At 38.8% G+C, this 27,340-nt stretch overlaps 2 protein-coding genes across 2 annotated transcripts in view; both read right to left on the reverse strand.

Annotated features, from left to right (window-relative positions):
- LOC114644829 (protransforming growth factor alpha-like) overlaps positions 1-27,340 on the reverse strand; it is a 157,908-nt gene that overhangs the window by 57,183 nt on the left and 73,385 nt on the right. The gene's annotated exons all lie outside the window — the stretch shown is intronic.
- Positions 13,222-27,340, reverse strand: part of tbata (thymus, brain and testes associated) — a 50,702-nt gene continuing 36,583 nt past the window's right edge. The window contains exons 4-10 of the mRNA XM_028795533.2: positions 26,125-26,295; positions 23,215-23,306; positions 18,582-18,737; positions 17,600-17,681; positions 16,002-16,176; positions 13,611-13,660; positions 13,222-13,511 (exon numbers count right to left, since the gene is read on the reverse strand). Coding sequence (XP_028651366.1) covers positions 13,405-13,511; positions 13,611-13,660; positions 16,002-16,176; positions 17,600-17,681; positions 18,582-18,737; positions 23,215-23,306; positions 26,125-26,295 — 833 coding nt within the window. The 3' untranslated portion in view covers positions 13,222-13,404. The remainder of the gene's footprint in view (positions 13,512-13,610; positions 13,661-16,001; positions 16,177-17,599; positions 17,682-18,581; positions 18,738-23,214; positions 23,307-26,124; positions 26,296-27,340) is intronic.

Below are 27,340 nucleotides of genomic sequence, written 5' to 3' on the forward strand. Positions count from 1 at the left end.
CAATCCCTCTGGGCCATCTGATTGGTCAAATTGGCTTTGGTCTGACTGGTCAGTTTCAGTTTGGTTGCAAAGTCAAATGCAATCGAGATTGGAAGTCCCAGGCAAGAGGGGTTGACAAACACATGGATTCTAAGGAAAGGTGTAGGAGGAACGATAAGAGTTGCCTTCAAACACAGGAAGAATTTCTAAGAATACGAACGATTTAGTCACAGTGGGTAATGGGGGTCCGTCTTCCATTGGTGGTAGTGAAAAACTGGACATGAAGTGAGCAACACATCTTGAAAAGACAGACTCTGAGAAGCAGGCTTAACGGGAACTGAGAGGGGAAGAGCTGACTACGACAGTTTCGGACATTCGAGGCTACCAAAGAAAGGTGTGGGACGAATACAGATGGTACATGTAAGACAGGAGATATCAGTCAGTCATTGTCCAACTCTCTATATCCTAACTACAGGGTCACGGGGGTCTGCTGGAGCCAATCCCAGCCAACACAGGGTGCAAGGCAGGAGCAAACCCCGGGCAGGGCGCTGGCCCACTGCAAGGCATACACTAGGGACAATTTAGGATCACCAATGCACCTAACTGGAATGTCTTTGGACTGTGGGAGGAAACTGGAGCACCCGGAGGAAACCCACACAGACACGGGGAGAACATGCAAACTCAGGTCTACCACTGTGCCACCCCAGGAGATATCAAATATTTTTAAATGTATTCTGTTACCCGCCCTTATCAGGCAATATAGCCAGTAACAAATTAAAATTGTAACTTCACACAACCGAATTTGATTCCAACTTTTCATATTAGTAAATCACAATAAATTAGTGTGTGCTGTCTTTTATGTATTGTCTATATGGTGAGTAAAGTTATTAATAACATTTTCAAAGAACATAAGGGGATCGCTGAGTTTAACAGACATTTACAGAGTACACACACTCTTGCCTGGGACTTCCTATCTCGATTGCATTTGACTTTGCAACCAAACTGAAACTGACCAGTCAGACCAAAGCCAAATTGACCAATCAGATGGCCCAGAGGGATTGGACACATACACTACATTAGCTTTTTATTTCATTGTAGCAGTTGAGTAGTTAATACTGATACATCACACCCCAGGCCTGGTCGAGATCGTATTCTCCTTATATCTATGGGGGTTCAGCCCCTAAATATCAAAGACGTGTGTTCAGTGAATTTGTGGCTGTAAAGTGGTCCCTTACAAGCGAGGCTTTGCCACTGTAAATTCTTAAATCACACTGGAGTCAGCTCCTTTTCTAAACCTTTTTAAAGGTGCATCAACTTAAAGACGATAACAAGCAATATGAGTCAATCAAATGTATCCAAACGACCTTTTAATGTACAATCCATACATTGTAACTAAGGGAGGTCTGTTAGATAAAGTTTAGAGCTGTCACCGAGTCCTTGAGGGTAATGACCCGCGGCAGAGGCTGTACGGTGCCACCTGTATTTACACACATGCCTCTTACTGTCTGCTGCTGTAACGGTGCTTCACATTTCCCTCTCAGATTAAACAACACTTCAACGAGTTATGTCATGAGTGATCACCCAAATGCTCTGTTATTCAGTCTTTCTGTGCTCCTAAAGGACATCATATTGATATACTAGAGTGCGTTTTGGGTCTACCAATGCTGAATTTCTCAGCCTCAAGTGTTTTAATGGATTATCTAACAACCTATTGATGCATTCATCAAAAAGACTCCTGCAGTCTTTTTAAGTCCGGCTCTGGAAGCCTAATCTGTCAGTCATTCACAGGGAGACATAAGCAACTGGGAAATGACTGTCATCAATTACAGCACATGCAGCAACTCGCACACACAAGTATGGCCCCCTTCCTGATAAGTCAAATGACCACCTATTAAGAAAGGAGAAAATGAGCCTCAGCTCTGAACGGTTTGTTGGTGCTCATTCCAAATAAACATAAAACTTTCATGTAAAGTGTACAGGTAATATGCATTATAAAAATCCATCCACCTCACCATCCACGTACTAAACCCGCGTAACGCAAATTGGATTAACGTTGGTTTCTATGGCAACCTGGCAGCAGCTCTCTGATCACATAACACCACTTGGAACGTGGAGTGTGTTTCATTTTAATTCAGTGCCCCTTGAAGGTACTTTAGCACCTATTTACATGCAAGAGGCATTTGGAATGAATTAACTTCCATTAAATGCAAGAGATTATTATTTTCTGGTGGAGAATACATATTTTTATGACACAATTTTAAAAAAATAAGTACGCAATGTGTTTGGTAAACAGAATAGATTTTTTTTTTTAAAAATATGCTATGATGAAGTTTTCTGTTCTGGTAAAAAACGTACAAAAGATATTATCCTTTCTCAAAAAGGACAAGAAAATACATTTATACATTTACATATATTTAAATAATATTATAATTTGGTTGTAAGATTGGTCAATGCTAAGCTGAAAAAGACAAAATTGTGTATGTATTGTCTTTATTGTCAAATGTTTGCATTGGTCATTATCCCAGACTACTGAAGCACAAATGTCAGCCCAAGCCTTAGACACACAGGCTCAGTTAAAGATTTTGCACTTAACTGCATGAGATTAAGCAGTTTAAATTACATTGTGTTTTAGCTCTAAAATAGGAAGACTGTATTCACAATGTGAAGGCTCTCTTTAAAGCAGCCATGCGTGTCTAGTAATAATAAGGTGCGAAATTGTAGATGAGTGGCACTGGACAACTCTGGAGTGTTTCGCACTGTGGATGTCAGCTATTATTTTAAAATAAGCCTGTCAACACGCATACAGTGACACAGATGGTAACTGGTTAAGGCAGACTTCATTCAAACTGGGAAGCACAGAATCTCACATACACAGAATATGTTATCGAGTACTGCAGTGGACAGTAGCACTTTGGGGACCTTCAGGACTCGACTTAAAGTTACTAACTTAGGTGATTAAAGATTGATGAGGTACAGTTAGGTCCATAAATATTTGGACAGAGACAACATTTTTCTAATTTTGGTTCTGTATATTACCACAATGAATTTTAAATGAAACAACTCAGATGCTGTTGAAGTGCAGACTTTCAGCTTTAATTCAGTGGGGTGAACAAAACGATTGCATAAAAATGTGAGGCAACTAAAGCATTTTTTTAACACAATCCCTTCATTTCAGGGGCTCAAAAGTAATTGGACAATTGACTCAAAGGCTATTTCATGGGCAGGTGTGGGCAAGTCCGTCGTTATGTCATTATCAATTAAGCAGATAAAAGGCCTGGAGTTGATTTGAGGTGTGGTGCTTGCATGTGGAAGATTTTGCTGTGAACAGACAACATGCGGTCAAAGGAGCTCTCCATGCAGGTGAAAGAAGCCATCCTTAAGCTGTGAAAACAGAAAAAAACCATCTGAGAAATTGCTACAATATTACGAGTGGCAAAATCTACAGTTTGGTACATCCAGAGAAAGAAAGCAAGCACTGGTGAACTCAGCAACACAAAAAGACCTGGACGTCCACGGAAGACAACAGTGGTGGATGATCGCAGAATCATTTCCATGGTGAAGAGAAACCCCTTCACAACAGCCAACCAAGTGAACAACACTCTCCAGGGGGTAGGCGTATCGATATCCAAGTCTACCATAAAGAGAAGACTGCATGAAAGTAAATACAGAGGGTGCACTGCAAGGTGCAAGCCACTCATAAGCCTCAAGAATAGAAAGGCTAGATTGGACTTTGCTAAAGAACATCTAAAAAAGCCAGCACAGTTCTGGAAAAACATTCTTTGGACAGATGAAACCAAGATCAACCTCTACCAGCATGATGGCAAAAAAAAAGTATGGAGAAGGCGTGGAACAGCTCATTATCCAAAGCATACCACATCATCTGTAAAACACGGTGGAGGCAGTGTGATGGCTTGGGCGTTGCATGGCTGCCAGTGGCACTGGGACACTAGTGTTTATTGATGATGTGACACAGGACAGAAGCAGCCGAATGAATTCTGAGGTGTTCAGAGACATACTGTCTGCTCATATCCAGCTAAATGCAGTCAAATTGATTGGGCGGCGTTTCATGATACAGATGGACAATGACCCAAAACATACAGCCAAAGCAACCCAGGAGTTTATTAAAGCAAAGAAGTGGAAAATTCTTGAATGGCCAAGTCAGTCACCTGATCTTAACCCAATTGAGCAAGCATTTCACTTGTTGAAGACTAAACTTCAGACAGAAAGGCCCACAAACAAACAGCAACTGAAAGCCGCTGCATAACTTACTGTATGCATGTGAACAGTTTCTTACAGCCACATACAGTATGCCACATTCATCTGTAAATAGCGTCCTCTAACAATGTTTGTATGGGAGATGTGTCCTATGATCGCACACTGTAGTGTGACATTAATATGTGAAATGTGTTCTCCCATGTCACATTTTATCATGTGAATCACCATATTTGCATTATAAAAATTTTCTACTCAACTTACATAACCCTTTAATGTGAATGTGTCCCCCTATTTTGTTGTATGTCTTTAGCAAGATTTTTGAATTTGTAGAGTAAATGTTATGTGTCCAAATAAGAACGCAAAATCCAGCATTAAGGTACATCCTCTTATAAGGGCAATATCCTAAATCAGGGGTGGGCAAAATCATTCCTGGAGGGCCGCAGTGGCTGCAGGTTTTTGTTCCAACCCAGTTGCTTAATTAGAAAACAATCCTTGCCAAAAATTTAATTTCATAGCTTATTAATGCTTTAACTCTGCTATGTCAAGTCATTCTCATATCCTAGATTTTTTTTTCCATTCTAAGGATATCATTCAAATACTCTGAAGTGTAAAACAGATGAGTAATTCTCAATCCTTCACTTTTTTCTCTTCTCTTTCCTTCCAAGTATTTAATTAAACCAAATAGTGCCTGATAAATACACACAGGTGTAAAGGGTAACAAGCAAAATGGATAACTGCTGGTTTCTTTTGTCATTTGCATCTTATTGCTAATAAGGAGCAATTAAAAACCGAGAATGCAGCTGTTTAAGACTTAAATAAGCAATAAGGGTTCAAAATCTTAACGAGGGAGATAACTAAAATGAAGCAGAAGTGTTTCTAGAGCAATAAGTGCTTCTTATTAAGCAACTGGGTTGGAACAAAAACCTGCAGCCATTGCGGCCCTCCAGGAATGACTTTGCCCACCCCTGGTCTAAATCCGTGTACACTTGTAGGTCCGGGCAGGTGGGCTGTGGTGTGTTCCATGTTGCCTTCACATTACACCTTACGAGTACGTAACATGCGGTCCTTCAGCTCTGTATTGTCGTCACACTGTACTTCTAATAAGATCTTTTAGTTTCAACTCCCTGAATGAAAGTGCCTGGCTCCTGATAGTTCTGCTCATTTGAACCGGTTTCCTTCTTATTGCCTAAATAGTTTGAGTACAGACAGCCCCTGGTCTTTTTTCTTTTATGCAAAAGACACTGAACAAAGTAGACTGACCAGATTTACTAAAGTCATTTGTGGTTTGTTTAGCATTACCATAGTAGAGGACAACAAAACACTTTACTAGTCGAGGCAATTTAAGAATGTAACTACTGTACAACTATAATTAATGGTTATTTTAAAGAAGTGTTCTCCTTAGCCTGAAGGAATGAAGTCCTTAAGTGTCACCCATGACGGAGTGCTGCACGTCATCTCATAACATGAAAGGCCTCAATACGCTAGAGAGAGTTCAGCTACAGAGCGATGCCGTCTCTATAGTACCAGGGTAAAAGAAGCTGAGCTGCACAGAATGGAGGAGCTCTGGGCTCAGTTGGGGTTTCCAGGGGTGACGGCGTATCATGGAAACAACAGGCACAAGCCAGCCTAATCCTGCTTTGGGCAAGAATTGGGTGTTCGCAATATTGCTAGAAACTAAGCTGACTGGACAGCATTTCTCACTATAATATGGAGAATAATATGAAGTGGCTTTGGCAGGGATCACTATAGTGAGAAGGACAAATACAAGATTTAGTTCTGAATATTAAGATACCTTGTGAACCCCCCAAGAGGCCCCGCACAGATATTAGCAAGGTCGAGTCTAACTCTGTACTGCGTTCACCTGTCTATGTCTCAGACTTGTGGACATGACCACCTCTACTTTTCCTCAATTTCATCTACATGGGTGCAAGGCCACATTTTATTTTTCTAAATATGATTGATCTCAACAGAAGGGGGTAGCTTTTGTTTTTTTGATACAGTTTACAATGAGTAACACACTAAACAATAATTCATTCAGATTCTCAAATCTGCTTCAGAACAATAGAACAATTATAAAATCATCCATTATCCAACCCGCTAAATCCTAACTAGAGGGTCACAGGGGTCTGCTGGAGCCAATCCCAGCCAACACAGGGCGCAAGGCAGGAAACAAACCCTGGGCAGGGTGCCAGCCCACCACAGGGCACACACACCCACACACCAAGCACACACTAGGGACAATTTAGAATCGCCAATACACCTAACCTGCATGTCTTTGGACTGTGGGAGGAAACCCACGCAGACACGGGGAGAACATGCAAACTCCACGCAGGGAGGACCCGGGAAGCGAACCCAGGTCTCCTAACTGTGAGGCACTGCGCTACCCACTGTGCCACCGTGCCATCCTATAAAATCATTCAATATAGATATATAGGTACACTTATATAGTACTTTTTACTTATATGAAGAACCTAATTTATTTATATATTTCCTTAATCTAAATTAAAGGTAAATCAAATTAGAGGGCAGACTCTCGGCATTTAAATGTTTGCCAGTCACAGATCTGTTGACATTCGCATACAGAGCAGGTGAGTCCCACATCCATATTACTAACCGAGAATGGTAACACCGGATGGACGCAGGGACATCCGGCCATGGGCCGTAGCCGCAAAAGACGTACTGCGCAAGCGCCCCCACAAAACCCCCCTTCCAAGCAACGGAAACCGGATGCAAAGCAACGTAAAATAAGAAATGAGGCGCCCATAGCACACAGAAAAAAGGAGTCAGACGCGAAACGGAACACACACAAAGAAGAGAATTGAGACCCACGACACACAAATGAGACAACGCCCCCTAGCACAAAAAAAAAAAAAAAGAAGTCAGACGCGAGCGCCATACAAACCCATTGGACACAAAACGGGACAGACTACGGACATAGCACACGAAACATACACAAAAAGCAGGATTCGGACCCACAACCACACTAACATAAATAAGAAATGAGACACAAAGCACCATTACTAAACGAACCGTCCGTATTAAATATACGTCATCTGAACACATTCAAATTATGCAGCATAGGTCGATCTCATTACACTGATGCACTATTAACCGTTCAACCACAGAAAAGGCTCCATATTAACAGTGAGTGCGACCCTCCTTATTACTTATCCATATTTAGACACCTGCTAAACGATTGCGCCACTTAGCTGACAACGCGTTCAATAAAGAGTCCACTATTCATGAAAATTCATTGGCATTAATGAATGTCATTTGCAATCATTGTCATTCACTTAACTTCCCTGAAGAAACAACTGGCAATACAAGTAATGAATACACGTTATTGTCAAAAGGGTCACATTTGACTGCCTCCTTTACATTCATATCCTGCATATCTACAGAAGCTTCTAACTAACGATGTACCTGAAAGTAAAAACTTTATGAACTGCATTACATCCTACAATAGTTCATTTGCTTTTGCATCTAATGGCATCCACTCACTTACTCAACACCATTGATAAACTTCTACAAACGTGGATGATTAATAATATTCCCTTTGGAGGAAAGGTACTTTTATTAGGAGGAGATTTTACACAGTGCTTAGCTATTGTTTCACATGTCATGCGCTCGGCTATTCTTCAGTCCACCTTAAAATACACAGACAATTGGCATTGCTTTCAAAAGAGTTACAGAGATATTTGGAACAACAATCTCATTACACCAAATACCCCTTTTAACACAACGAACTATATTCTGTCCAAAAAATATTAATGTTGATCACATTAATAACCAGGTCATTTCATTACTTCCTGGAGTGGCACAGCTCGGACCCACGAACACACTAACATAAATAAGAAATGAGACACAAAGCCCCATTACTGAACGAACCGTCCGTATTAAATATACGTCATCTGAACACATTCAAATTATGCAGCATAGGTCGATCTCATTACACTGATGCACTATTAACCGTTCAACCACAGAAAAGGCTCCATATTAACAGAGAGTACGATCCTCCTTATTACTTATCCATATTTCTAACGCTGAAGAACAAACAAGTCATGAATTCACGCTCACGGGTACAAAACGATACGGCTCGAGTGACGGGACCAAACACACGAACCCACATGAAAAAAAACAATACATGTCGGATGACTAACCGACATACAAAAACGGGCAAGGCTCAATACAAACAACGCCGTAAACTGCAACGAGCTTCTCACACAGCACAGGCAAATCGATTACAGCTCAAGAATAGCACGTCCCAAATCCTGCACATACAACGACGTGCCTCTCAAACGGCACAGACAAAACATTCACGTGAAAGACATCAACGACAGACACCTGCTAAACGATTGCGCCAGTTAGCTCACAACGCGTTCAATAATGAGTCCACTATTCATGAAAATTCATTGGGGTTAATGGATGTCATTTGCAATCATTGTCATTCACTTAACTTCCCTAAAGAAACAACTGGCAATACAAGTAATGAATTTACACGTTATTGTCAAAAGGGTCACATTTGACTGCCTCCTTTACATTCATATCCTGCATATCTACAGAAGCTTCTAACTAACGCAGTACCTAAAAGTAAAAACTTTATGAACTGCATTAGATCCTACAATAGTTCATTTGCTTTTGCATCTAATGGCATCCAGTCACTTACTCAACACCATTGATAAACTTCTACAAACGTTGATGAATAATAATATTCCATTTGGAAGAAAGGTACTTTTATTAGGAGGAGATTTTACACAGTGCTTAGCTATTGTTCCACATTCCATGCGCTCGGCTATTCTTCAATCCACCTTAAAATACGCAGACAATTGGCATTGCTTTCAAAAGAGTTACGGAGATATTTGGAACAACAATCTCATTACACCAAATACCCCTTTTAACACAACGAACTATATTATGTCCAAAAAATATTAATGTTGATCACATTAATAACCAGGTCATTTCATTACTTCCTGGAGTGGCACAGCTCTTTCTAAGCTCTGACAAAGTTGACTCTGATGACGACAATGACCATCTTAATTTCCCCTTAGAATATTTGAACACTATTAACCCAGCCGGATTACCACAACACAATCTTAGCCTTAAAAATGGAACAATAATCATGCTATTAAGAAACCTTAACACTAAACAGGGTTTATGCAATGGTACACGTTTAGTCGTCAGCACCATGCCACACAATGTTATTAAAGCAAAACTTCTTACAGAATCACATGCTAACAATACTGTTCTAATTCCTACAATTACCTTACAACTTCTGACCTGGAATTACCTTTTACACTTAAACGGCGACAGTTCCCCATTAGACCTGCCTTGACCATGACCATCAACAAATCACAAGGACAAACCATAGACAAAGTTAGCATCTACCTCTCTGAGCCCGCTTTTGGACATGGACAACTTTATTTGCTTCCTATATGCGTCATCTACACCTTCACACTATGCTATATCTCATTCATACATCACGCTCTTTGTAAATTCACAACACCAGGGGTTGGCGAGCGAAGCGAGCAGGGGGCAGAGCCCCCTAGTTACCCAATAAACTGAACATCTTTCACTAAATTTAGACGCATGCAGCAATTCATTCAAAACTGGCTTTCTTCAGGTGTTCTTCATCCATTCAACTGAAAGGCCAATTGACACCTCCAAACATAAGAAAATACGCATTAAAGGCACACACCGTGAGATTAGTCAAGGCATTAATAACTCATGTAACATAATACTGAAAATTTTAAATAGAGCAGTACTTATCTCATTATTAGTATTATTTCATTTACTAACAGAATAATTACCAAAATTTTCACTGGACCCTGCACATTCCAGTCTGGACAGCACTGGACAGTCCATCATGGGGCATTTCCAGTGGTAGTCGGCCAATACACAGTCACCAATGAGCCTGGTCTGCACATCTTTAAGACGAGAGAGGAGAAGATGGACAGCATGTGAAATTTACACAGACAATACCTGAGATGGGATTTAAACTCACAATGGACATAAAAACAATATTTATTCAGAGGAAGACTAAACAATATATCCAGCTGTATTATGTACAAAGGTGAGCACTGGTTATTTCTACCAACCTCCAGCTCCTAAGAAATGCTCTGCCGTCTGTGTGTCTAAAGTCCACATGCTGCCCATCTGGGGCTGTGAAACAACAGCAGTCTCCATGAGCAATGATACCTCCATTACCAAAACAGTGCTTGAAGCATTTGTGTACAAAATCAATGTAGAATATTTTAAACTACTTTCTCTTCAAAAGTGTAGTAATTCTGAAAACACTGACACAGTGTTATATTTTATGTTAGAGAATTATACTCAGATCTATCCATCTTAAACAGACATTATATTTTAAATACAGACATGTCTGGGATGCTTCCTATCTGGTCCGCAAATTGGAGTAAGCTGGTTCACTAAATGTTAACGTGCTGGTACAGTGGTACTAAGACAATGCCCCACAGTCCTCTGCTCAAACCCGGCTTACTCTCGGTACTGTGTTTGTCCATTTTACCCGTCTGATTGCATTTTAGGTTGTTTTTCCTCCCACGTCTCACAGACCTGCACGTTCGAGTAAGTGGTGACTCTAGTCCAGTGTCAGCGTGTGACCGTGTGTGCTCTGAGATGGACTGGCACCCTGCATCCCTGAACTCACTTTGGTAGGTCCCATGAACGGATGTATGGGTCAAACAGAATTCATGCAGCTGTTAAGCCTGCGTAAAGTGATCAATGCCTTACTTCTGAAATCAACACATTTCTGACATTTTCAGTCTCAAGTTGTTAAGAAGACAACAAAAATTCTAATATTAGAAAAAGACCAGAAGGATTTATTTATGCCTTATTGCATTAAATATATATTTAGATTTCCAACTCCATGCACTGCAGTGGCTGTTCAGCATTTCTACTTGTTTACTTTCAGTACAATTCTAAATAACTGAGAACATCCATAAATTAAAATAGATATTTGCTTGAGCTTAACCTTACATTTGATTCACTTAGGAACAGCTGTTGATATTTAGTGAGCTTTTGAGGCTTCATCTGGAATACTATGTGCAGCTTTCACCCCAACTTTACAAGGAGGACAGAAATGTACTGAAGAAATCCAGAAAAGCACAACTACGCTGTCTGAGTAGCCCTGGGATGGGAGTTAATAGGAAAGGCTGTAGGAGCTGAATCACTTCAGGTTGAGCAAATGGAGATTTAATGGTGATATCACAGATGGGATTAAAACTAGCAAACTGTTGAAGAACTGAAGAGCTAAACTGGGGTGAATCTTCAGTTTCTTGTAAATACGTTTGATAGGTTTTAATTCTACTACTGTCACTCCTACTGCTGCTAGTGACAAAAGTCGGCCTATTCAAGTGGCGGCCCGCAGGCCACATGCGGTCTAGAATTAACCACTCAGTGGCCTAGCCTGTGGTCAAAACCCAAAAATGCAGTGAAAAACCAAAAAAAATTTTACACAAGCCTTCAGAAATTCCTGCAGTAGTACAGACCACTCCACGTGGCCTGGCAACATTCACCCCACAATGCAGCACATTGTTGTGTATCTAGAAGTGGTGGTAGTGGTCTATGATATTGTGACAACCCTTCAAATAAGAGCCACTTCTCAGTGCCAAATGGCTTTTTATTTGGTGGGCCGTGCAATAAACGGTGCTCTACGGCTCCGTGTTTGGGTCATGGGGACACCTCCAAAACAAAACAGGGGTAGCTTTCCACTTTTCTACCTCTTTCTGCTCCCCTCTCACCCTGATCCTGTCACTCAGCTCTCTCTAGGGAGGTGCCCTGAGCCCCCACAGCCCATGCAGTAGTGAGACACGTCACAATATCAACACACATGTGGTGATTCAAAAGGAACTTCTGTTCCCTCAGCGCGCAGTAGACGTTGTTTTCATGTGTCTTAGTTACTGTCATCAGCTTTGATAGCGCTGATGGTTCTTTTTTATTCTGATAATAAATATAATATTCTGGGTCAGGTGTAACCAAAATGTTTATTTTATTTCAAAAGGGAAACAAATGTTATTGCTAATATTGTACACTGTTTTATTTTTGTGCACTTTGAGATGTGCCTAGGACAGATATGACCAAAATGTTTGTTTTTTTATTTCAAAAGCAGAAAAAAATATTGCTACAATCTGAGATTCTGTTCAGTTACAGCTTTATATTGATTTTCAGTTCTGTTTTTAATGTGCCTGTATCACATGTGTTCCCCAGATTTAAAAGGGAAACAACGCATAAACATTACTTCTTTTTCAGTACATTCATTTGTGTTGCATTCAAATTTGCCATTACCTGCTGCTTACCGGCCACTGAAAATGTCTGGCCCAACGGAATTTGTATTTGAATAGCCCTGCTATAAAACCTCTAAGAGACAGTAATATGACACTGCCGACTGAAAAGGGATGCCTGGAGGGAACCACAAAGGGTAATTCCAACACAAGACGGTACGTGGCAGCTTATTACGTACTAAACAGTTTGCTCATGCCCTCCATAGATAGACAATACTGCTTTAAATCCTGTTCTAGGCACTAAATCATAAACAGAACTGATGTTTTATTAATAAAGTGATTCAATAATATTTAAACAGACACTTTTATCCTTGGGTGCATTTGCCTCATTTTTTATGCATTTATCTTCTGTCCGCAGTGTCCTTAACTTGATGGGACTGACACCCTCCTATCTGCGTGAGATTGTAAACTCAGCCATTTAGTAGTTAAATCTAGAGTATTTATTTTGTGATTTTTTCAGAAATCAAAAGTGCCTTCATTTTGAGCAGTTTTTATCATGCAGAATAGCCTATTTGGCCATAGTTTTATTTCCATATCAATAATTAAGAAGTGGTCTGTATACATTTATAAAAAGAACATTTCTTGAGGACCAAAAACCAAAACGGGATGACATGGTTACAAGGCTCCTTGAGGACACAATAATTCCAAAAATATGATAATAAAACAGCGCTAATCAGGTGGCAGACTATGACATGTAACTGGGTTTAACTAACGTCTTAATAGGTGATTTTGTGTAACCCTGAATGACTGTGTAGTTACCTCTGATGAGACTAAATGTGATACCGGGGCCTTGCCTGTCTGGAGACTGACTTTATCACACATCTGTGCTTGAAGCCTGCATGGCACACACACACACACACACACTCTCTCGTTTTACGTGGGCACTGCAGACCCTCCTGCACATGGAATTGTGTTACATTCTGTTTTCTTTTGATTCTGCAGAAGCTTCATGTTGAGTTTCAGTGCCGCTCACTGCTGCCTCATTGTGAACTTGAAGAACCTCTGCTGTTCCTATATGAACTGTGGGAGTGAGAGAAAGCAAACACCATCACTGACAGCCAAAGCACACATCTACTTTGAAATATTCACTCAAATTTTATCAGAAGAAGACTTCACTACCTGGTCTTTCTTCTTCTGCAATGGGTGCAGGTTTTTTTTCGTGGTAGAATCTGAAAAAACAAAACATTACGCCACATTTAATTTCAACAAACATAAAACAGACTGTTAAGTGCAGGACTTTGCTGATAAAGAAGATGAGCACAGATCACTGGGCTTAGTTGGGAAGAGGGGTGAGCTCATCTAACTCATGGTCCTAGGCATCTGTGTTCAGTTCCCACCCTGCTTACTGTTGTTCTCTGGATTTGTCCATTCTGTCTGCGTCTTTGTGCTCTTCCAGTTTTCTCATACAGCTCAGTTTGTGCCTTGAAATTAGTCTGACATGGGGGAATGCCAGAGAGGGCCAATGGCCAGGCTCTTTCATTATAAATAAGAACACTCGAGGAGGTGTATCTTGTACATTACCAAACATCCAACATAAGTGACTGCTAATTACACCTTTACCTGTGGCACTGCTTGTTTTTTATACTCATGTTTTAGCTTTTTTTATTGATACTGTGTTACACTGCCCGTTTCTTCAAGAGCTCTCAATATTCGCCTACATAAATCACAATTCATCTGTCCAAACAGCAACAAGTGCTTACACATTGTCTCTGTACCAGTGCACTTGTGGTTCCATTTTTTACAGAAAAGCAAATATTTTTTAAAAAATGCTCTAATTACACAGAATGATGCCAATCAGTGACCACCACATCACCACGGCCTCTGCAGGCATTCATATCGACATCCAGAAAAGGAATCCAGCAAGTGGCAAACTTCAAAATAGTGGAAAAGAAAAAAGGCGGTGAACATTAAACAGGTCCAACCTTGTTAGTGGGCCTGGGTGCATAATACGAGGGCTTAAATCAACTATTGAAACAGAAAACTTTTATTCATTCATTTTCAGTCAACCATACATAAAAATGTAATTTTTTTCCCTTTTGTTGCCTTGCTATTTGTGTTCAATAAAAAAATGATTACAAAAAAAAAAACATGCAATTTTCCTGTATTTCTAATTGACTACTTCGTGTATACAAATTTTTAATCTGGAAGATGGTACTCAGTTACTTCTAAAAACTGTCAATGTCTACCTAGTGGTATCTAGAATGATGGCGAATATATAAGTGATGATAGTATTGTATGGTGGACACAATTTAGTTTATCTTCTGTACAAAAGCACAGTAACAACACCGTTTCTGTCATGTTTCATAAAGCTGGAACACGTGAAGGAATTCAGAAATTTTAAATTATAGCATTTATTTATTTATTTTTTTGCTACCAAGCTTCATTTAGCTGGGACAATTTGCATTTAAGTATTTCCAATGAAATCAATATTTTTTAAATGCATCAATGTACAGTTGCCAATAAACTATGATTGAATTTTACAGATCACATGCATAATATATAAGTACTCCAAGTCTTTGTAAACATTCATTTCAGAATTTTGGTTTTTAAAGACAATTTTTAACCTATTATTAAAAAAGAACTGAAATTAATAATAAGTCATGCAGTGAGAAGAGTGCAGACTCTCCACAGCCAGCCCAAGATTGTGATTAAAGAGAAGGCAGAGCATCACATGATACAAATAACATATAGTTAATAAACTCTAGAATATATGTTTTCTAAGATGCCAGAGAACGCCTTTCCATAAATATTAACATAATCTTACACATATTAAGATACATAATTAAATACATTATAATCCATAATTTGACCGTTTGTCACGAAGGATCATACAAGTTTTTATTTACTTCATGACTCTGACTGGCCCTTAACGTCCTGGATGAAACACGGCTTACTCATGCTAACCACGTTTGAATTTTATCGTAGACGTGCTAGAAACTTCACTGGGGTTTCAGAGTGAGCGAGTGTACACTGTGATGAAATGTTGTTCTGTCAGACTTTGATTCCTGCCTGTACACTCTTACATTTAACAGAAACAACAGGTTTGGATAATGGAGGGATGGATGAATCGTTTTCTTTCTCTGCTGTACAGCACAACGCCATATCTCACATGTGGAGGAGTGAATACAGTTCTGCTAATATGAAGCAGATATAAATCCTAACGCATGTCACATCCCTGACGATGAATGTATCAACTGAATCACAGAACTGATATTTTGAAATCATTACATAAATATTCAAATGATTTTATCTTGCTGTATTTTTTCAGCTACTTCCAAGTATACAGATGGCATAAAGTAACCTAAGACAGAATGCCAAACTTGTGTATTCACCCATGGTCACTCACTGGTCACCCATTTGCACTTAATAATTATTAATAATGGGGTGTGCATGTTATCTGTAAATGCCACAAGGCTAATTTATTTCAGCATAAACTGGTTTTAAAGTGTAATCCTTTCTACTGCTACTTTATCTACTTTAAACTTTCATGGCAACAAAATAAAATTTTACCTGGTGGAATATTTCTTGCTTTCACTGTTCCCAGTTGACAACTGCCCAAAAGATGTCCGGGCTGGTGGAGATGCCTGTGTGTGAAACCGACCCTCTTGGTTCTCAGTCACAAACGGATTGTTAAAGTGAAAGTTGCCAATTGCTGACTGAATCATCCCCATAATCAGATCTTTTTCTAAGGAGCAAAAAAAATGTTTCAGTTCATTCATACAACTGCTTTATCAGTTTGAATCATTGAAGACTTCACTCAGTTACTTGTAACAACTGTCAAAGATGTGTTGTGATGATAATACTGTATGGCGGATAGTGTATTTTATATAGTGCCTTTCATACGGAAAAAACATTTGTGCAATGCAGCACTAATTCTGCTTTTTATTTCATACAGTTGGAACACTTGCAGGCATTCAGCAATTGGTGCTGGTCCAGCTGCTTGCTTACCCACAAGGTCCTACATCTAAAGAAAAACAATCCTTCTTTTTCTTTGAAAAGAAAACCTTGAACTCTAGTTGTCTGACATAATAATAATAATTTAAAGACAATACTAGCAGGCGCTCAAGGGAATTATAACAGAAATAGTCACCACATTACACTATCTACGTGAATGAATTTTTGGAGGGTTAACCGCTAGAAATATAGAATATTTGAAAACACTTTCAATAAAAAAAAAATACAGCTGGTTTGTGATATAATAAAATAAACTCAGAATAGATAGATAGATAGATAGATAGATAGATAGATAGATAGATAGATAGATAGATAGATAGATAGATAGATAGATCATAAGAGAGTGAGGACAACAGAGTGTGAGGTTTTAATATTTTGTATTAAAGTAAAATTGTGCTAGTTTGCACTGTGTTCCCTTGCCACCCAAGTAGCATTTGTTATTAGATGCCACAGGAGATGTAGTGGTCCACAGGAGCAAATGGTTGCTTCACCACAGTGTCCCTAAAAGGTGGATGCCATTCAGCTGGAGTGGCATTGTATTCTCTTTACTTGACTTCTCCTCTCCCACGCATATACTGCACAGTTGTTCGTATTGCATATCTCCTACTCAGCCTAGCACTGGATACCCCTTCACTCTCTGAATAACCCCAAAGTAATCCCACTTTTTATAAAATGACCTTTTACCAGGTAGTTAAGGTATCAATGAACAGTGACACCATTTCCACAAGGCTATCAGACCCGTTATCTGTGAGATTTATGAAGCTGAAAGTGAGCCTTGTTATTTCTCTATCTGTCTTTATACAGTACATAATGTATATTTATTACAAGAAGGTAAAGCACAAACATAGCTAAAAATTGCAGAATAATGTTACAACACAGTTGTCCATTGGTTGGCAGATCCTTCATCATGGGTTATCTGATTTGTGCCTATCTGACATTGGCACATTTTTTCCATGTCTGGGCCAGTTTACCTCCGGGTACTACTGGGTTTCCTCCCACATCCCAAAGAAATGTATTGTAGATTAATTGATGATGTGCAGTTGGGCCTGTGTGAGTGTGAGAGTGGGTATGTATTTGAGTGGGCTCTAGAATACAATGGTCACTGAAAAGACAAAAGAAGACTTTTTATTTATAGTAAGGGTGCTTGTTCTTACCTCGCTGGCCAGCTGATAGAAGCCATTGTTGAACATTAGTTAAAGAATCAGTTTGCAGAATTTGGCAGAGCAGTTCTAAAACCTATTGAATGTCAAATAACACAAAGCTGGTCAGGCTGCCTACATTTACCAGATCTATCCACAGAGTAATTAGTTACACGTACAATATACATACATTCACAGACACGCACACATATAAACAGTATGTACAGTATATTATAATTATATTAAAATACAAAAGATTTCCATGATAGAGATGGTCACCATAATAGTATGGTGATTAGCAATGCTGCCTCCCAGCTTCAGCAGACATAATTCCAGTCCTGGCGTGGCTACTGCCTGAGTAGATTTTCTGCATTTCTCACAGTTTCTCCTTGCAGATCACAAAGACATTCATGTTATGTTAATTGGCAATGGGAAATTTGCAGAATAAAGTAAAGTAATTGAAACATGTAAGTGATTCTGCCTTGTGTGGTATTAGTATTTGATGTATCACAACTATTGACTCAGGATTTTGTATTTGTATCCTTCCTAAATTTACAGAAACATTTCTAGAGAGACTGTCTATATGAGCTACATGAGCTTTTAAATGTTAAAGAGTATTTCAAGTCACTAATTAACCTTTACCTCAACCGGCAAACTCACCAGGAGTGTATTGTCTCATCTGTTGGAAGAAGGCATTGCTAAAGTTCTCAGTTTCTACAGTCTTTTAAACAATGTCTGTATTTTTGGAATGAACATTTCAAGATTTTTTAAAACATCTTACATCAAAAGCACACTTAGGAATCCCAGAGGCCTGCAGGCAATAGCAAGAATTCATGTGCTCCATTTCATTAATGATTTGCCTAATTCTGGAAGGCAAAACACTCTTGACAATTCTGCACAATTAGTCCATCAATGATGCTTCTAAGAACTGAACTACGCTTTATGTGGTGTGTTTGAAACAAATACCACTTTTTTATTTATTATTATTCATACTCACTATTAGTTCCTGATCATAAAAAGCTGGAGATGGTGCATGGTCGTTGACTCTGGATCGCCTTTTTTGGGATGAATGACGACTTGATGCATGAGAGGAAGGTGGAATTATTCTTCCCGTCTTTACTGAATATTGTGTGCTTCTGCGCACCTCCTCTGCCTGTAAACAGTGAAAATGAAATACTGAAAACAGAAAAGCTACATGCCATGTTGTCAGACTGTTTTAGAGAATGCTTTTCTTGGAACTAAAATCAATTTAGAACAAGTAAAAATTCAAAATGAATTTAAAAAGTCTCCTGAACGTTAGGCGGGACAAAATTAGTGTAAGTTTACAAAAGTTTCAGATTATCACTTTAAGTTTGCACTTCACATCTGTGAATGTCATTCTTCTTGAATAATTTACAGTCTTGTCCAATGTTAATTATTGATGTTTATTTTGGATATTACAGTCTTAATTTAATGTGACTATGACTGCACATAAACAACTGTGCAAAAGTCTTAGGCACACATACAGTATATGTATACTGTATGCTCTATAATTGTGAGAATGTGTTGTTTCAAGAATGTTAAATATTTTCACTCATTACCGATTGTAGAGATATTAAAGCAAATAAAATATGATACTTTGGCGATTCTCTTGTATCTGGCTAACACTGCCAATTAAAAATAACTGAAAGAATTGGGTGGGACAGCACAATGTTATAGTGGGGGAGTAGGAATTGTTCTAAGGAACAAAAGTTCCTCCGCAGATGACATTTAGATTTGACAATCTATTTTATAATTTCAGTACAGGTGTTTTCTTTTTCAGCAGCTTACTAATTAAGTACCAACGTATTTCTTAAGGAATGCCAGTCTAAAAGACACTTAGACTATTAAATCTCTTTCTCTCTCTCACACACTTCCTTACCAACAGACAGCTGGCCATTCACTTCCCTGAACAAGTGCACTTACATTTAGCTACTGAATTCTTATTTTCTATGTTTTTATAGTATAGTAAGCTAAAAGTGTACAGTATGCGTAAGCAAATGGGCTCGCTGAACAGAGCTGTGTGATACCCATTATTTTTTCCTAACCTCTGGTAACATATTGTGAAGAGATGCCCAGCTGTCAAGAGGTTGCCAGAGGAACGGGCTTCATCAGAATATATAAAGGCTCGAGCACTGAAAGAAAAAGGGTAGAAACCTGGCCATAAGTAAGCAATGCATTCCCAGGAAGCTATGGAGCAAGACACCCAGCAGATGGCAGAGATGCCTGGCCTCCAACATCAGACAGTAAGAGACTAGACAATGGGCAAAAAACTTTCTGACCAATATAGAGGAGCATGTGGCCACTTAGTGGAAAGCAGGACCAGGCTACTCATTGAAGGTAAAGTTCTGGGGGTGTCTAGCAGGAAGGCAGTACTCTGCCAACCAGGCCATTTAAGAAAAACTGCAGGATGGGTATAGAGGCACCCCAGGAACTGCTGGAGGGTGGTCTAACCTGGTGCATCTGTAGCCAAAGCAGCTGAGCCACTGACATCAGAACTGATTATGGAGCCTCACCTGGTGAACTCTGGTAGCAGGAACAGAAGCTATGATCGGGGTAGAAAGAGACTGAAGGCGAGGGAGGGAATTCTTAAGTGTATTATTAAGATGGATAAATGAATTAGCTTTTCCGGTGGTTAGACATGGGTTCAAGACCAATTTAAATAAGCCAGAGTGACTGCAGGGTTTACTTATCTCTCTGTTTAGGTGTGTTCTTCACCTGATTATCTCTCCACTGTGATCATTTTTGTACTTTCTGCCCTCTTGGGTGTTATTCAGGGACCTGTTCCAGAAGGCTCCCTCCTTTAACCATACATACATGTTGATATGTCACACAAGTAAGAATTTCACTGTGCCCTGTACACTTGACACTGCTAGTACTATTACTATTAATAACAGTAAAAACTTTTACTGTTATTTTGTAATCTGTATATGCTAATGTTTGTCAATCTGCCATGAGATTACTCGTGAACAAATGGGGCTAGAACCCTGATCTTGGTCTTAACCTAAAGCTTATGGCCTGATATGTCCTGGAAATTCAAAACATTTTAGGTAGCAGCGACCTGGTGGACAGAGAAATGCGTTGCAATTAAAGAACACACATGCCCATCTACTGATAATCCCCCATGGCTTGGCGTATTTGTGTTCAGAATTCATAATCAAGTGTATGTTTTTACATTGCAAACAATAATGATTAGAACTTTTTTCCACAAATAAAAAACTCTTAATGATGTTGGGAGTTCAATATTACTCCATAAATTGATTCACTGTGAACAAATGCTCCATTTTTTATTTATTATACAGTAGGACTGGCTGCTTTTTGTTTATATATTAAGCATTTTAACACTACTGTAAATAAAGCATTAAAGGGTAATCATGGACTCTGACCTAAACTTTATATCGCACATTAACCAGATTACTAGGACTGATTTTTTTTTCCATTTAAGCAACATTAAACATCTAATTAAACGTTGCAAGCTACTGATAGTACTGTGCTATACTGCACTTAGTGCTTTATTCTACTTGTGGCTGTGTTGGTGGGAAACGCCTGCTTTTAAAGTGTTTCCCACAATAAACACTTTTTGGGCTTTTAACTTGTATCCATGCCTGCTTGTGTTGGGTGTATACATATTGTGTCACACTTATATCTTGCAGACAGCTCAAAAGGTACTGGTGGTGATAATTCAATGCCAGTCCACAAGGTGGGAGTTTACATTAACGCCTCCTTCACTTCTTCTCTCTACAGGCCAGGTGATCGACAGCCCAACCACCTCTGATGTCACTTCCGATGTCCACCCCCCCCCTGGACCCACCTCTTCCTGCCTGGCCTGCACCTAACAGAACATGTTGTCATCCTTGTCAGTCTAATCTGAGGCTCATGTCATTATTTTTGTTAAGAAGTGTTTTATTATTTTTGCATTTATAATATACGGGGTTGCGGTGTCGCCCTATCCTTTTTCATCTGTTCCGTCACTTTTATTTATTTATATATTTTACATCTTGCCTGAAGAAGGAGCCTGAGTTGCCTTGAAAGCTTGCATATTGTAATCTTTTTAGTTAGCCAATAAAAAGTGTCATTTTGCTTGGCTTTTCTCTACATTTATAATGGCTAACACGGTACAACACCCTAGTACTATTTATATACTGTATATATATATATATATATATATATATATATATATATATATATATATATATATATATATATATATAATGTTGCCTTCTGTTCTATTGTATAAAGTACACAAGAAACAGTGATCACATTTACAGTATTTTATAATACATTTTCATCTTTAATGTCTTCATAACAACAGTAACCCATGTTACATTACCATTTTGTACACAGCATGGACTGCTGTCCTGCTTGTACAGGTCACAGTTACATAATTTTTGTGTGATTTTAACTATTTCCTGGTATAAATAGTGAATACTACCTATTGAAATTGCACTTTTTCTGCCAAGGTCCTTTCTAGGAAAAATAGAGAGCGCAAATCTGTAATTTTATCAGCTACATCTATAAGTATACAGTATAATCAGCTTATGTTAGTAGGAAAGTTAATAACAAAACCTGTACCATTTCTGTGTAATCTGTTTCAAATCAACTGTAAGTTGATGTGAAATTTGAAACATATAATCATGACCCAAAACCTTTTGATGGTATTAAAAAGCTTGCTTTAAAATTGAGTACTGCATGTAGTTCAGCTACAGAAATTGCATGCCATTAATGGGGCAGCAGCATGTGTTCAAAACAAGTCATCTTAATGCTAACAGAATATATATATATATATATATATATATAAAAATATATATATCTCAATATGAAGAATTTATGATGTAATACCTAAACTAACCTGCTCAAAAGAAAGCATATGTAATATGGTTGGGGTTAAGCAAGGTGGTTTGACATAAGAAAGGTTTGACAGCACCGCCTTATAGAGTCTTCCAGCCAACAAAATGTTAACAGTTAGGCAAGAGTAAAAGGGTACATTTATATTGAGAAGAATCCATGTGATGAAAAACTGTAAATTTTAAAGTGTTTGTGATGTGTGAGGCAGATGTTCCAGCTACTGAATGAAGTCCAGGTCCGCAGGTCCCAGTAACTGGCATATGCTGTATAATGTAGCAATAGTTAGCAGATATCGGAGACCCTCAATAGCCTGGCATAACACAATATTGACTCTAAAGCTTCTCTGCATCAACACCGAATAGGGTCCCACAGTACAGATTACTCTGATGTTTTCAGGTTGATTCAAGGTTCAGCCAGTCTGGGAGGAAGGCAGGTTTACTCACATGTAAAAATACTTCTTTCAGCTTAGGAAAAACTTTTATTACATTCCCCTTACTGAATCCTATTCCAGTTTTTATTGATTTTGCAGAACAAATAGACAAACAAAATCAGAATGAGTATATATAGTACATTTAGAAAAACCAAGTTATACTAGAATGGAAACTAAAGCACGACCATACCATATGAGAAAAGCCTAGGTACATGTACTGTACTTGTTTCGCCTGTCATCTGGCTGCTGCTCCCAATAAACAATGTTTATGTGGACTTACTTGGTAGTGCAATATTCGAGCAAAAGCTGACAGAGACTTCCAGCAACAATAACTTACTAATTTGTTGTCTTCCTTTGCTTGAGGTCTGGAAGTGCAAACTTTGGCTGCTAATTCTCTTAGCTCTTCCCTCCAGGCTTCTGATATCAAAGCTAAAGAAAGTAAACAAGATGATGAAAGCTAACTGGAATGGATATACATATATTTCAATGAGTAAAACTGTTACAAAAACAGACAATACATTACCAGAAGCCCATTACACTAGTAGAGCTCTGTGTCTTCTTTTCAGAACATAAAAGGTAACATAGCATTGTCAAACCTGCCTAGCCCAATTCAAAATCACAGGGGGCAGAGCTAATGCTGGCAGCACTGGTTACAAGGGATGCAGGATGCCAGTTCACTTCAGAGCCCATTAGCAATTAACATAAAACGTGTTTTTGGGGATGGAGCCCAGAGAAAAACCCACACAAACTCAGAGAGAATGAGCAAACAACTTGACATGGCATTCAAACCCATGATGCTTAGTCCATGAGGCAGCAGCACTAATCGCTGCTCCACCTAACATTAAAGCTGATGAATAATATTAAATCATTTAGTTTTTCAGTTATAAAACTTAAACTAATTTTATTTTCATTCAATACTTAAAATGAACTTGATGAGAAAACAATTACGTTAGGAAATTTTAAATAAATTTGTGGAAACATTTATTTTCTTTTAGTTGGTGTATGTTCCCGCATTTTTAATATAGTTCAAAGAAAAGCACATTAAGCTGGGGGTTCCACCGCTCCATTACTACCGAGCCTTCACAAATTATTTTTTTCATCAGTGTACACACTTACCAAAACGCTTGTTCAATATAAAATGATTATTATTTTTAAACAGGAAAATCATTTAGGATTTACAGAGTTTATCAGCTGCAAAAATCACAAGGTAAGAATGAGTTCTGGATGAGATGAAAACATATTTATTTTGTTAAGACTGCATGATAAACAAAAAGTAATATCTATTTTTATGTAAAATTGACCTTAAACACGAAGCCTGTAAAGTCACTTTCTTTTTGAGGGTAGCAGATTTTGTATACTTTTCTTGACATTTTGTCTTCCCTGATTTATTTCCTGTTGGGTTTATGTGCAGTTATGAAAAAGGCGAAGCTACACATTCAACATCTCACTATAGGCTCACTTGGAGAGTTCACCAAATAACCCGCTTTTCAGAGGAGAAGAAGTGCTTTTCCTAAACAGAAATTGTTCTCTCAATATAAATACTGCTTTCCGAAATTTGGGAAGTTGTTTTCAGACTTAAGCTGACGTAGACATATTATGGTTATTTTGTCAACTCCTTCTTCAGATGGCAGAGCAGCTTGCAGACTGATCTTCAAAGGCAAGGCGAGAAGGCTGCACAGGGCTAGCTAGACACTTGACTGACGGGAGCCCCTCTGGCAAGAAAGTGGAGCTCATACTAGGAGTATTCAAGAAATAGGGCAGAGATCTTCATAGGAAAAAGAGTAAACAGGTGCCCGATGCAGGCATTTGTGCCTGGCTTGGTCTCAATGATGCTGAGGCATGTGACAGTGGACAGCAGAAAGTGACAGCAACTGCTGATACTGCAATAATGGCAGTGTTCATGCTGCAGGGGAACCGCATGTGATTAGCCATGACATTCCCAGTTTGCATTTGTTGTTTTGGAGGTGTTTCTGTCCCGTGGCCTGTAACAATGGGAAAGTAATCAGTCTTGTCAGGCTCATACAGTATAATGTGCTGTTTGATTTTCTTCAATATACAAAGCCATTATTGGCTGGACAATTATTCATCATGTGTGCTGTTCAGTTCATCCATTTGGTGTTCATGACATTAACATATGAAGTTGTAGCAGTGTAAATACTTGTGGTAGTCTGGACTCCGTGCTTTGCTTTTTTTTTTTGGCTGATCATAACCATCTGCTTTGGGGTCTAAGGCACACAGGTGAAATGGGTGAAGGGTGGAGTGTGCATTTTAAGGGTATTCAGCTATTAGAACTGTAATAATTTCCAAAGCTTATATGCATCTACCTTTCTAACTTGGCTCCTGCATGCCTAATTGAGATTATCTGTTGGAGATAACAGTAAATGATCAAAATAGGGTTTTATTCAACATCAACATTTTTATATGGTCTCTTTACTCTCTGTGCAGCTGATGTTCTCTTTAAGCACTGGACACAAATGTACATACCCAACAATGTATGTGACTTTATTATGGTTTTATTTTGTTGAATTAATCAAGCACTAATACTTTAGATGGAAGTGATTCCTAAGACAATTCTAATAAGAAAGAGCATACAGGTACATCTGTTCTTAGTATACGTATATCCCTGAAGTGAAGCGTGGTCAGCGGTGCACTGAACTGTACTCCATTTCCACTGGCTACTAGAATTGAGCTTACTAACATTAAGTATTCCCTGGTGAACACACTTACTGGTAATTTTCTTTGGGACAGGCCATAAAATGACATTGTGTTAATTTGTGACCATCTAGTTGAAGTCAATTTTGTGTGTTTAGCTAAGGCATAGAAAACACCACTTGCTCTTCATCAGTGACTAACCCTGTGTCTGATGAAAGTACTGGGAGCTTGTTGGAGAGTATACCAAGACATATTCAAGATTTTTACAAAGAAAATTTCAGGTCCACTAACTCAATGAAATCTCCACATACGTGAAGGTAAGTGAGATTTAGTAAATGGAAAAATGTATTTTCTTCAATCCTGTTATCCAATTTAAAGGACAATACCAGCTTGATACTACATTAACCAAATACACTATGTTTGACTAAGAATAGCAAGTTTATTGCTGCCATGTAAACCTCTTAAAACTTCTCTGTATACACTATACAATAAGCTTTATTTCATTTATATTTACAGGCATGTGTTACCTCTTTCCCAATACAATGATATTTACGGAGAAGGTAAATGTTTACATTTTCAACAAAACATACTGTACCTGTTCCCTGCTGTAGGCTATTATTTCCATAGCCATCTCCATAGGGCAACTTCAGCCCTGGCACTCCCAACACTGTCATAGCAAGCTGACTTTTGATTAAAGGGTGAGGAGACAGAGGTGAAGAGTTATACCAGTCGTCATTTACGATGCAGACAGGGTTCCCATTGAGACCTTTAAAGAATGAAAACAAAAGAGATGAAATGTATCTGGAATTATTCAATGCGTAAAAAACAGTGAGTTCATTACTTTTAATTCTCTTTCGGGTAGGAATTCATAAAATGACAAATGAAAAACCCAATTTCTACTACAAACGGCTCTTTATCAGTATTCACTTCTGTAAACACTTTTGTTTTCCTAATGCAGACTGATCCATTAATACCAATATCCATCCATCCATTTTCCAACCCGCTGAATCTGAACACAGGGTCACGGGGGGGTCTGCTGGAGCCAATCCCAGCCAACACAGGGCACAAGGCAGGAACCAATCCTGGGCAGGATAACATAATAATCACATACAAAGCAGATCATTTGTATGCAGATAATGACAGGGCAATGCACTGGTGGCAAACAAGAATATTTCCAAACTGGGAATAGCTAATATAATGCCATTGTCACCAGTGTTTCATTTTCATAGCTCTTGGAAGCCACTGTATTTAATGCCACAGGCTGCCTGAACGACAAAAAGTGTCATAAAGACGGTACAGAGAAGTGGAAGGACCCAACATGGATCACACAAATGGGAAGCTCGCATGGCACATGCCAAGCCCTTCTAACATTTCCATTGGGTCAGCAGTGATTTGCTCATCCTTTCTCATGACTCCATCATCCACCATCCACCGTTCTATTTTTTCAGCCCACTTTTTCCTTTTCAGTGTCCTAATGAGCTGAAATTTACGCTGACTTAAATCAGAACCTGTACAGAGTGCTGCCCCATTGCTGGAAATTCTCACATTGTGCCAAATGAGAGTTTTTCCAAATGAGAGATAAATTCAGTAATTATCCACACTTTTGTGATAATTTGATTTTGTTTGGTTCTGCAGTTTTCCCCATGTACATGTGGTCACAGTTATAAAGTTCTAGAAGTTTTTCTAGAAGTTTCCAGAAATAAACTTGGACACTCCACTCTCTGTTTGCACCAAAGAAGAACAGCAAACAGGGTCTTGCTTTTTTGGGCTAAAGATGTACTAGGGGCCAAAATCCTCAATGGTTCATTAGA

Source organism: Erpetoichthys calabaricus, chromosome 2, assembly GCF_900747795.2.
Source record: "Erpetoichthys calabaricus chromosome 2, fErpCal1.3, whole genome shotgun sequence".
NCBI classification, from domain to species: Eukaryota; Metazoa; Chordata; class Cladistia; order Polypteriformes; family Polypteridae; genus Erpetoichthys; species Erpetoichthys calabaricus.